This window comes from Jaculus jaculus, chromosome 5 (genome assembly GCF_020740685.1).
Source record: "Jaculus jaculus isolate mJacJac1 chromosome 5, mJacJac1.mat.Y.cur, whole genome shotgun sequence".
In the NCBI taxonomy this organism is placed as follows: domain Eukaryota; kingdom Metazoa; phylum Chordata; class Mammalia; order Rodentia; family Dipodidae; genus Jaculus; species Jaculus jaculus.
The window spans coordinates 52,602,044-52,614,963 of record NC_059106.1 but is presented as its reverse complement, the minus strand read 5'-3'; the positions used below and the strand labels follow the sequence as shown (position 1 = coordinate 52,614,963).

The window sequence follows — 12,920 nt, the reverse complement described above, 5'->3', positions numbered from 1 at the left end:
GGCAGGTGTCCCCCTCCTCCCTTACCGCTCCATGTGCATCCCTCCGGAAGCTGTGCACTCGGTCAAAGACAACCTTCCTCGAATAGAGGAGGACCGGTCTTCAGTCAAGGGTATATAGAGTAGCTGTGCTCCCCTGCTAGAACCTCCAAATGAGCTCTAAAGAATAGGACAGTTGGAGCCGGGCGTGGTGGCGCATGCCTTTAATCCCAGCACTCGGGAGGCAGAGGTAGGAGGATCGCTGTGAGTTCGAGGCCATCCTGAGACTCCATAGTGAATTCCAAGTCAGCCTGGGCTAGAGTGAGACCCTACCTTGAAAAACCAAAAAAAAAAAAAAAAAAAAAAAAAGAATAGGACAGTTGGTGCAAGGTCACTGAGAAATCCTGATGGAGCTGAGCTGAAAACCTCCTCCTGTAGACCAGCTGACAAAAAGCTGGGGAAAAAAAAAAAAAAAAAAAAAAACTATACTGCATGCAGCTCCATGGGAGAGAATGAATTCAACAGTGGAGATAGTGCAAGCCTTAAATTTGGCCACTCAGGCCAAATGAGCCAACAGGTGCAATAGTGGCACATCTGTTATGAGGGAAACCAGCTGCCCTCTAATTGGACTGACTGGAGGCCTGCTCCACAGGAGGGAATACATGCCTGGGACTGAAAACCTATGACAGGGGAAGTCCTGAGCCCTAGGGGTGAAACGCCTGGTGGTGTCTGGCTAAATGCATATATTATGCTCACCAAACTGCCCGGTAAGCACTTCTCATAATGTTCATACCCATATATTAATACTATTCTCACTTTTGGTTACAGAAGTGTTTCTTTTCAGATGGCAGTGACCTCTGGGACGACTTGGAAGCTATCACAGTGCTGAGAAGTGACAAGAGGAGTGCTCAGCACTGAAACATCTCTATCACACCTTCCAAGGCTCAGGGTCCATTGTGGAAGAGGTGGCGGGGGGGGGGGGGGGGGAGAACGTAAGAGCCAAAGGAAGGGAGGACTCCTGACAATGCACTCTTCCAGATACAAAACGACCTGAATACCCAGGACCTGGTAGTGCCTGACACTACTTACAGAAGACCATCATAACAGCAGGAAAAGATGATGACATTAAAACTAAGAGACTCAGACGGGGAGTGGATATGATGGGCAGTGGAGTTGTGAAGGGGAAAGGGGGAGGGAATTATCATGGTTTATTATCTATAATTATGGAAGCTCTCAATAATAAAAAATAAAATAAAGCCAGGCGTGGTGGTGCCTGGAGAGATGGCTTAGCAGTTAAGACATTTGCCTGCAAAGCCAAATGACCTTGGTTCAATTCCCCAGGACCCATGGAAACCAGATGCACAAGGGAGCACATGCGTCTGGAGTTTGTTTACAGTGGCAGGAGGACCTGGTGCACCCATTCTCTCTCTCTCTAATAAATAAAAATTAAAGTTAAAAAAATAAAGGCAAAGTTAAAAAAATAAAGGCAAAAGTAGGAGGATTCCAGTGAGTTCGAGGCCACCCTGAGACTACAGAGTGAATTCCAGGTCAGCCTGAGATAAGAGTGAGACCTTACCTCAAAAAACCAAAACTAACTAAAAATAAAATAGAACAGAGCAGGATGACTTGACAGTGAATAAGTGTGTTTTCCTGGCTCCAATTTCTTCCATAATGAAGATTCATCACTTGTTCTGCCTTTTCCACGAATTACTTTTTGTTTTGTTATCACTCGAGTCCAGGCTGACCTGGAATTCATTCTGTAATCTCAGGGTGCCCTTGAACTCACGGCGATCCTCCTTCCTCTGCCTCCCAAGTGTTGGGATTAAAGGTGTGCGCCATCACACCTGGCCCTCAAATTACTTTCTTAAAGTATTTTTAAAAATATTTTATTTATTTGCAAGCAGAGAGAGAGAAAAAGAGACAGAGAAAATGGGTGCATCAGAGCTCCCAGGTGCTGCAAATGAACTCCAGACACATACGCCATGTTGTTGTGCATGACTTTACATGGGTAATGGGGAATGGAACCCGGATTGTTAGACGTTGCAGACAAGCATCTCAACCGTTGAGCCATGTCTTCAGCCCTCCTCTAATTCTTTTTTTGGGTGTTTGGTCTTTTGAGGTAGGGTCTCACTCTAGCCCAGGTTGACCTGGAATTTACTATGTAGTCTCAGGCTGGCCTCGAACTCACCTCTGCCTCCAAAGTGCTGGGATTAAAGGCGTGTGCCATCACACCTGGCTCAAGAATTCTTGACATCTTACCCTCTACTCCCTGCAGCTTCTGGCTCTGAACTCCCTAAGTGAGGATAGGATGGAAGCCAATTATCCTGAACACAAATGCTCAGTAATAGTCTGTTTCCTACCAGGCGGAGGCTCCATGAGTTCTCAGGTTCCTTTTCTATTTCTTCAGCAATTTCCCCTCCTTGCCTAGCACTGAGCTCATGTGCTCAGCGAGTAAGTCTGATTATTTTAAATCTAGGGTGAAATTTCAGGGGAGAAGTTGCAACAGCTCATATGTACCTCAATAGAGTGAAGCTACACTAAAATTTATGTATGAAGCTGGGGATCTGGAAAGAAGGCTCAGCTGTTAAAAGGTGCCGGTTTGAGCCAGGCGTGGTGGCACACACCAGCACTCAGGAGGCAGAGGTAGAATTGCCAAGTTCGAGGCCACCCTGAGAATCCAGAGTGAATTTCAGGTCAGACTGGGCTAGAGTGAAACCCTACCTCGAAAAACAAAACAGGGCTGGAGAGATGGCTTGCGGTTAAGTGCTTGCCTGTGAAGCCTAAGGACCCCGGTTCGAGTTTTGATGCCCCAGGACCCACGGTAGCCAGATGCACAAGGGGGCGCATGTGTCTGGAGTTCGTTTGCAGTGCTGGAGGCCCCGGTGCGCCCATTCTTTCTATCTCTCTGCCTCTTTCTCTCTGTCACTGTCAAAATAAATAATTTTTTTTTTAAAGTGCTGGTTTGCAAAGCCTGCTGGTCAAGGTTCCAGTATCCGCACACAGCCAGGTGCACAAAGTGGTGCATGTGTCTGGAGTTCATTTGCAGTTGTGGGAGGCCCTAGTGTGCCCATTCTCTCACAGGTAAATTTTTTTTAAAATGTGGCATTTTCCAGTGAGTTTTAAGTTTATTACCAAGTAGTCCCTCTAGATTGCCAATTTCAACTCCACAGCAAGGTTCTTGAACCCAAGGGTTATTTATGCCTTTTCTTTTCTGATGGCCAACCAAGCACATGTCCCAACAGCAAAACCTCTTTATCTTGTGCAGCGCTGGGGATGGTGGTCAGGGGCTGTGTATGCCCGGCAAGCACTCTGTCACTGAGCCAAATGCCTAGTCCTAACCTTTTTTGTTGTTAAATGCAGTCAGACACAAAACAATCATAAAGGTTTGAATACACACCGCCCAAGGGACAGTAGGTCAGTCACATAAACAGCACTGAAGAGCTCTCTAATCACTGCCTTGAATATGTGTGCTAACATTTATTTGACCCTCAAAGTCTAAATAAAGGGTATTTCCCCCCCTTACAGATTAGAAACCTAGAGTTTTGAAGAGATTAAGAATGCCCCCACAGTCCCTAGCAGAAAAGAAGGGAGCAGGCACTTGGGTCCAGGGCCCGACTTTCAATCCTGCAGGAGTCTTCAGTTGTCACCCCTTCAGCCCCGCCCCGCGCCCATCTCTGCTTTTCTTTCAGGGCTCTCTGCTGCTGTCGGCTCTCAGCAACCCACAGCTGCTCCACACAGAGGCTGCTGAGCGGACATGGGACATCTCCCCTGTTCCTGCCCAAAATCATGTGTGCCCGGCACCATCCTCTGGTGTCAGAGGCCAAGTGGTATTCACAGCATGCTTAAAGGAAAAAGTGATAGCTTCCAGATGAGCTTATTCTTCTAAACTTACCGTTCCTTCTGGTACTTAAGACTTTCCACTTTCTCCTGCCTTTTGCATGTATGTAATTAGCAAGCATGCAACCGGAAACCATCTGAGTCTCGGGACTGCTCAGGAGGAACGCGGTCCCAGCTCCATGGAGTACATCCTTGTGGAAACTTTGCAGTTTATTTGGACAGATTCAAAAATAGTCCTTCCAACAATACAATCAGATTGAACCATGACAAGCAAAATGCAATTATGGGTTGGTTACATTAAAAAAAAAAAGTAAACAGTGAGGTTTGGGAAAAATAAAAGCAAAATGACAGAACCATCTCCTCTGTTCCCTGTGTCTCCATTTCCACAGCAGGATTTCAACACTGCATTCTTGGCTGTTTGGAAATTGGGGAGAAAGAGAGGGGAAGACACTCAAGAAGACAGCTCAGCAGGGTTCTCCACAAAGGCCTTGTCTGTGTAAGGCAAATATGCCTGATAAAGGCTCCCCCAGCGGGGACTTGGAATGCCAAAATCATTCACCTAAATGAGTTCAAAATACATATTGTTTCAGGCCAAATTATACAGTGTCAAGTTAAGCCTGTACATATTTATGTATGTTGGCAGAGCAGGACACTTTTGGGGCACCACAGCTTTGCCCTAGTATCCTGTGCCCAGCTGGGTTCCCATCACTCTTCCCAACCATGAATTTCCTTGGATTTAGTTCCAGAAGAGCAGATGAGAGGCAAAGTCAGCATGTCAGTCTCACAAGGAAGCAGCTCCCCACCCCCACTTGAATTTCTAATGAAACAAAGTAGAACACAATGTTGTTTGTGCCTTTGCCAACAACCTGGAACCTTCTGAAAGTTGGCTTGAGATGGGGGCAGGGCACAGGGACAAGATCAAGCACCATCCTTCCCACTGGTCTCGAAGAGCAACAGCCAATGCTCTCTTGGCAGGGCCTGTGCCCAGAACCACGTCCTTGTGCAGGGGACTGGCTCCTTGGTGCAGTTCAGCACAGCACCAAAGGTGCTGGGCAACAGATCCATTTAATTAGATGCCTAAAATCTAGAAACTGGGGCTGGTTTGGTAGCACACGCTTTTAATCCCAGCACTCAGGAGGCAGAAGGTAGGAGGATCGCTGTGAGTTCGAAGCCAGCCTGGGACTACAGAGTGAATTCTGGGTCAGCCTGGCCTACAGTGAGAGCCTACCTTGAAAAGAAAAAAATCTAGCCACTGATTAGAGAATTTTTTGTCATATCTAGAGATTTAATGTGCAGATTTTGTCTTTTTCTGGACAAGGATTGATCTACTTTTATCTGCTCTCTGCCTGAGTGAAGACAGAAAAATCAGAGGAAACAAGGATATTAACATGTGAAGTAAATAGGGAGAAAACAAGTGGAAAGGACGAATCAAGCTGCATGGCTATTCTGTTAATTACACGGGGTTGCTTTCATCATGGAATGAAGAGGCCATATGACAAAGCCAAGGGGCTATAGCATGCCATGACCGTGAGTCGCAGCCTAGGGCACAGCCCGTCTTTGGCAGAGGGCTCCTGCTGCTGACTCAGGACCACAGCCCAGCATGCTGTTGGAGAATGAGGACAAAGCAAAGGGAGAGAGAGGACAGGCCACTGCATCTACTAACCACAGTACCTACAAGGACTGTCCAGTCAATGTACCAGAACCGGGGTCAGACATGAGCTCCCCTACTGCCACTCCACCCTCCCCCTCCTGGCTATAGGAACTGTATGTTCTCCAGCTACCACAGGCACATCTATGACCACAGCCTTCACAGCAGTTCCCTGCACACACCTGGATCCTACAGCCAGGCATGGTGGGTGGTTCTCAACTTGGGTTATAGGGTGAGTTCCAGGTCAGCCTGGGCCACAGTGTAATACCCTGCTTCAAAAAGAAAACAAAGGGGCTGGAAATATTGCTCAGTGGTTAAGGCACTTGCCTGTAAAAGCCTGTACCTGGGTTTGATTCCTCAGGATCCATGTAAGCCAGATGCACAAAGTGGTACATGAATCTTGAGTTCATATGCAGTGGCTAGAGGTCCTGGTGTGCCCATACTCTATCTGCTTGTAAATTAAAAAAAAAAAAAAATTAAAAGCCTGAGCTCTAGTGCTCTGTACGTTGTTTGGAGATACTGTAAAATACTCTTTGCATCCTACTTACTGGTTCAAATGACCTACAGGAACAAACTCAGAGGGATGTCAATAAGTGGCTTAATTGTCCTTACATGAGGAGAAAACCTAACTGAAATGTTGCCTTCTATTCAGGTGTGGGAGATAGGTAGGGGACCAGCTTTCCCGACCACCAGGAAGCAACACCAAGAACTGGAACTACAGCAAGCTCCACATGGATTTTGGGTTGGCATCCTTGGCAGAGAGCCATCTATGCCATCCTGCTAACACAGCAGCTGTGTGACCTCAGGGCTGCAGGCACGGCTGCAATGTATGCTGCCAGGTCCACTGGAGAGAACAGCCGCGAGCCTGAAGAGCATCTAGGAAACCTCCTCGAGACACGAGTTAGTCAATGCCATCAGACCACACAGTGGCAGTGGCTAACCTGCCACCTCTGAGGGGAAGCAGCATTGGGAATGGTGTGGTTTCAGGAAGACTCAGAGGCTGTGACCAGACTACTAAAGCAGAGTGCTCTTGACCCAAGGCAAAGGAAGAAAGGCTGTGCACTGGGGCTTCCCACTTTTTATTTCTTTGCAGACCACCTGCTTACAATTTCCAGAGAGAAAATACAAAAGAAACAGACACGTTTTCAAACACATCAGCAGTGTGCTGAGTTTAAAGCTCTGCTGAAAGCACTGTCACAGAGTATCGGCTCCCTTCAGGGCACTGCAGTGTTCCTGAGGAATCAACATGGCTGCTCTTTCCTCCCGCAGGGATGTCCTCAGCAGAAGTCACTGCTCCTGCAAAATGACGACATTCAGTGAGAATGGGCAGGCCTGGCTGCTGCCTCAGTCAGACCTTAGCACACTGTCTGCTCCGACCTGTCTCACAAGGCAACAGTGTACATCCCACCTGGGGCATACAAGAGGTCCCACCTGAGGGGGAGGGAGAAGATGGGAAGGAGTGGCAGAGTTGGACAGCCAATCCCGGATACAGGTGACTGCAGGGGCCAGTAGCTGCCGCTGATGGTCTCTAGCAAGTTTCGTCGCCTAAGACTGTTTCCCCTATGCCCACTGGGAGGTCTGGAGAGAAGACTCGGGTGATCTACAGGGCAGGGCACAGCAGGCACACAAGCAGCAGTTACTATAATATGACCAGGCTGCATAAGCCCAAGGTGGGATGTGGCTTCTCCTTTGAGAGGAGGATGAGAACATCCAGGCATAAACTCAAGTCATGAGGCCACTTTGGAGCAGCACACACAAGGCTATAAAAAAATAGTAACAATATTTTCCACAGTACCTCCCAGCTATTAAACATGTAACATGCATATAATCACCTCTGAGCCATTAAGACAGGGCAGCTTAGAACAATGGAAAGACCTGAAGCTCTGCCCCTGCTCCTCTGTCCGCCCCCAGACTTGGCTCTGCTGCCAGGAAGTAAAAAGTCTGGGACAATGGAACAGCCTGTCACCAGTTCCAAGACCCATGGCCAGCCTCTTACTGCACTATCCTTCTTCTGAGCCCACCCTTACTTTAGCATAGAGGTAGTCCATGAACATCAATTCTCCCTACCCCCACTCTACCCAGTACACCTGGGCCAGGTGGTAGCCGGCAGTAGCAGCAGGTTCTAACCAGAAGCTGAGCTGCTGTGGTGGGATCCTGCTCACTGAGATGTGCTGTCCCTGTGGCTATAGCTCAACCAAATTAGGACACGCATTTGTGCCACATTTTCTGCTCTACTTGTTATTATGGTAGAACAATGGTCGAGTCAACTGACCTTTCTAGGCCGATCTCAACTGCTATGACCAACAATGTGTCTCATTAAATAGCACCTCTATGCTTAAAATAGTGGCTGTGGGGGCTAGAGGGATGGCTTGTGGTTAAGGTGCTTGCCTATGAAGGCTGAGGACCCAGGTTCAATTCCCAAGTACCCACATAAGCCAGATACATAAGGTGACACATATGTCTGGAGTTTGTCTGCAGTGGCTGGAGGGCCTAGCATGCCCATTCTCTCTCTCTCAAATAAATAAATAAAATTTTAAAAAGAAAGTTTTCAAGGCCATCCTGAGACTACACTGTGAATTCCAGGTCAGCTTGGGCTAGAGGGAAACCCTTGAGAAAACAAAACAAAACAGTGGCTGTGGGGCTGATTTAGTAGTAGAGCATGTGCCTAGTATATATGAGGCCCTAAATACGATCCTAGTACCCCTTTTCCAAAAACAACAGCCACAATAAAAACCTTATAATAAGGACAAATTATTGCCCTCCCATTACTCTCGCAAATGAAACAACTAAAAATGAGCACTGGGCCTGCAGCCAGACCCAGCCAGCGACTGCCTGTCACAGCAATGACCCCAGCTCCAGGGGCAGTGGGAAATGCCAGCAGGTCCCATGATCTAGAGAATTCTGCAAGTAGGAGAAAAACCAATTGTGTACGTACTTTGACATATTTTCCATGGAGAAGATATGGAGCCTGGAAGTCATTCTGACAGTTGGAGTAGGCCATCCCCAATCCCATGCCAGTACCAAAGGCTATTGGCCACATTCTTCCTAAAAGCAGAAAGAAAAAAACCATCCCAATAAGGAACCATTAGGAGGAGCTCACCCCTTGCACTTGCTTAGCATTCCCTAAGTACTCGGCAAGCATCACACTGACAGTGTAACAGTGAGGACAATGTTCCACCAGTTCCCTCGAAATGCTGATCAAATCTCTGCTGTTGGGCTTGATGAAAACAGGGTAGTTTTTGCCATCAGCCAATCATCTGTTCATCTAATCTAATCTGAAGCAATACCCTTTTCCTTAAAAGTGCTTGAACTCTTGGGCTGGAGAGATGGCTTAGCGGTTAAGCGCTTGCCTGTGAAGCCTAAGGACCCTGGTTCGAGGCTCAATTCCCCAGGACCCACATTAGCCAGATGCACAAGGGGGCGCACGCGTCTGGAGTTCGTTTGCAGTGGCTGGAAGCCCTGGCGCGCCCATTCTCTCTCTCTCTCTCTCTCTCTGTCTGTCTTTCTCTCTGTGTCTGTCACTCTCAAATAAATGAATAAAAAATGTTTTTTAAACAAGTGCTTGAACTCTTAAGTACCTTTTTAAATTTCACCAACATTTACAAACTTTGTTGGTAAGAAATCATGACCTTTACTTAAACCCACCCATAGATCTCTAGTTAGATCGTTGTCAGTTTTTCCTGAAAGAGGTCAAGGTGACCCATTTGGCTTCTTCTATTCAATATCCAAACTTCAGAGGTTCTTTCCCAGAACAAGAGAGACATTGCTTGCCTTCTGCTTAGAATTTAGGGGCAAGAAGCATGTGTATTTCTGGCCCACTCATTTTTATTACCAGCCAAGACTCTATTTTAAAGTTCCTTTAGAAAAAACTTCTAGCACTTTGAAGGCAAAGGTAGGAGGGTCGCCATGAGTTCAAGGCCACCCTCAGCTAGTGAGACCCTACCTCAAAAAAACAAGAAACAAAACAAAACAGTCAGTAATTAATGAGAAAGCTTTGAGCATATAAATCTGACCAGTGACTCACTGGCATAAAGGGCAGGCTTCTGAAATGATATCATGTTTAAGTCTCCAGGCGCCCTGACTCAATGTCCACAGGGAATGCTGGAGATGTCTAACCCACTGACCTGAGTCCACATTCTTTGTCTAGCACATTTTACAGTGGCCTAACACCATAAATGGATGGGCTGGCAGCCCCAACAAGGTGTTCCTGGTTAAGCATCTGTATACACTGAACACTACACATTGAGAAGTAGTGAAAATCACACTTACTTTTAAAGAAGGTAAGTGAGAAAACAATTCCTAGTCCAAAACCAGTACCTGCAAAAATGGAAAACAGCTTTAAATTGTGTAAAGGCAAACTGGCAAGAAGTTAACATTAACAACTCTTAAATGTGAATGTCATACAGCAGGTTGCTTTTGTCAACAGGTTGCTTTTGTAATTTGACCCAGAGTTGATTTTCTCATTTCTCACCATACTGTCAGAAGCATAGATGCTTTTGGTCTCTGCTCACAAAAGGAGCCTCAAGACTTCATTCCCAGTCAGGTGTGGTGGCATACACACCTTTAATCCAAGCAATGGGGAGGCAGAAGTAGGAGGATCACCATGAGCTCAAGGCCACCCTGAGACTATAGTGAATGCCAGGTCACCCTGGGCCACATTGAGACCCTACCTCAAAACAAAAAAAACCCAAAAAAACCCAAACAACAACAACAAAAAAAAACTTCATTTCCCATCATTTTGTCTAGACATACCACACAGTGCGAGGGTGGGGGTAGAGACAAAACCAAGAGATTGTTATAGATCCAGATCTTTTCTGCAATGCTGGTGAGCAGCCTGCTACTTCACCTCACAAGGGAGCCACAGCCAAAATGTTCATAGATAGTATTATCAGGATGTTCCCCTTATCACTGTTTTTACTTGCTTTTGTTTTCTGGGATAGGTTCTTACTATGTAGTCCAGACTGGCCTCAAACTTATGGTGCTCCTTCTCCTGCCTCTGTCTCCAGAGTCCTGTGATTTTAGGTGTATGCCACCACACCCAGTTCCCTTTATCACTTTGGCTCTCTGCATGATTATTACAGTTTTTGAGGGAAATGAAAAGGAGCAGTGGAAAACAATTCCCAAAGGCTGTACTATCCCACACAGCAGTGTCCAAACACCGCCACCCCCACCCCCTGCACAAAACACCATGTGGCGATTTATCTCCAACTCTCATGCGTGTCAGGCAAGGGCTCTACCACCAAGCTACCTTCCCAGCCATTAACCCCTCATTTGTCATAGGAATGTCAAATGTCACAGGAGTCTCAGCTTCGAAAAAAGATTCTGGTTTCTATAAAATCAATCCTCATTTTTATCAGAATTTGTCAAACACTGGTCATTCAGATGCCAACTTCACAATTTTTGCTTAAAACACACATAACCTGCACTATTTGTTTTCTTCTTTTTCCCAAACTTTTATTAACTTCCACGATTACAAAAAAATAGCCCATGGTAGGCACATGCATCTGGATGTGGTTTGCAGTGGCTGCAGGCCCTGGTGCGCCCATTCTCTCTGTCTGTCTCTCTTTGCAAATAAATAAATTAATAAATTTATTTTTAAAAAAGAATCAAAAAATAAAAGCAATCATTTATATAAAAAAAATAGCCCATGGTAATACCCTCCTTCCCCCCACATTCCCCTTTGAAACTCCATTCTCCATCATATCAAAATGCATTTGTTGAATAAACTGAACCTCAACTTTAATAGCAATAATGGCAGAACTGTAAATATGGATGCTAGCTGTATATATCAAGTACATTGAAAATACTTGTTTATGGTGCCATTTGACCTATACTTGCACAGAAATGTAGTTTTCCAAACAAGAGCCCTCACTGATTGTTTCTGACTTCTCAAACTGGGCTGACCAAAATTTTCAATTCTATGTACTCGGAAGCTGCTATATTTTTGAGGCAGGGCTTTGCTGTATGGTCCAGGCTGGCCTCAATTTCTATCTTCCTACTTCATTCTGCTGGGATGATGTGTGTCATCATGCTTGTATACCATGCCTGCTCCATGGTCCAACCGAACCTCTGACCAGCCTTTTTATGAGTTACTGCCAGCACAGTGAGAAAAAAAAATCTCAGAATTTTAGCAGTACAAGGCTGGCTGTGGTGGCACTGCAATCCTAGCACTCATAAAACTCATAAAACTGAGACAGGAGGATCACTGAGTGTTTGAGACCAGCCTTGGCTCCATACTGCCTAACCAGCCAGGGTTACATAGGAAGACTTTGTCTCAAACAATGACAACAAATGAATGGACTTTAGCAGCACAAATTTGAAAACATGTAAGTTAAGGGGGAATTGGCAAAGTATGCAGGCTTACAATGGAGCAGACAGAAGTAAGAGCTGAAGAGACAGGAGAAAGGCGCCCCTGAGAAAGTCTCCAGGAGAGGCCTTAGCAACAGCTTGTGTAGACTCAACAAGCACCACCAAGTCTGAAAACAGGACTCAGTCAACACCGAAGGTTTTCATTAAGAGAGAAGGTTCATGATGCATTCATTCTCTGCTTACAAGCAAATCTGCAATGAAACAAAGAAACAAACCAAGCCAACTAACATGAATGTATTTCTGAAAAGAGAGACATCTCAAGGGCAGCCTCAAGTAGGTCCTCCATTACACCTGAAGACCTTCCAGTGAAGACTGTGATATGGACCTGGAAGATGGTGATAAGGATGATGATGTTAGCCAGTCGTGGTGGCACACACCTTAATCCCAGCACTTGGAAAGCAGAGGTAGGAAGATCACCGTGAGTTCAAGGCCAGCCTAGGACTACAGAGTGAATTCCAGGTCAGCCTGGGCTAGAGTGAGACCTTACCTGGAGTTGGGGGGAGTGTGTGAAGGATGATGCTGGCACTATTTAGGCCTAATGTGTGTGTTAGTGTTTTTTGTTGATTAGTTGGTTTGTTTTTGTTTTGTTTTGTTTTGTTGTTTTGAGGTAGGATCTAACTCTAACCCAGGCTGACCTGGGATTCATTCTATAGTTCCATCCAGGCTGGGGTCAAACTCATGATGATCCTCCTACTTCTCCTCCTGAGTGGTGAGATTAAAGGCGTGCTCCACCATGACTGGCTATGTTAGTTTTTAACAAAACAAGTTCAAGGGGCTGGCTCAATTGCTAAAGTGCTTGCCACAGAGCATGAGGACCTGACTTTACAGTCCCAGCACTGAGATCCCAGCACTGAAGAGGTGGAGACAGGAGGATCCCTGAGACTAGTCTAGCCTATCAATGAGTTTCAGGTCCAGTGAGAGACCCTAACTCAAAAATAAGGTAGACAGCAATGAGGGGACACCCAACTACAACCTTTGGCCTCCATATACACATATATCCACCCACAATATATGTAACCAATATGAACACGTATAAGCACATGTACACATACCACACACAGATATATGCACAGAAGTTGTTTTTTTTTTT

The 12,920-nt window shown here is 46.0% G+C and overlaps 1 protein-coding gene across 1 annotated transcript in view; it reads right to left on the bottom strand.

Moving 5' to 3' along the window:
• Window positions 1-6,524: 6,524 nt before the first annotated feature.
• Micos10 (mitochondrial contact site and cristae organizing system subunit 10) overlaps window positions 6,525-12,920 on the bottom strand; it is a 33,944-nt gene continuing 27,548 nt past the window's right edge. Inside the window, exons 2-4 of the mRNA XM_045151320.1 lie at window positions 9,731-9,778; window positions 8,397-8,506; window positions 6,525-6,757 (exon numbers count right to left, since the gene is read on the bottom strand). Coding sequence (XP_045007255.1) covers window positions 6,749-6,757; window positions 8,397-8,506; window positions 9,731-9,778 — 167 coding nt within the window. The 3' untranslated portion in view covers window positions 6,525-6,748. The remainder of the gene's footprint in view (window positions 6,758-8,396; window positions 8,507-9,730; window positions 9,779-12,920) is intronic.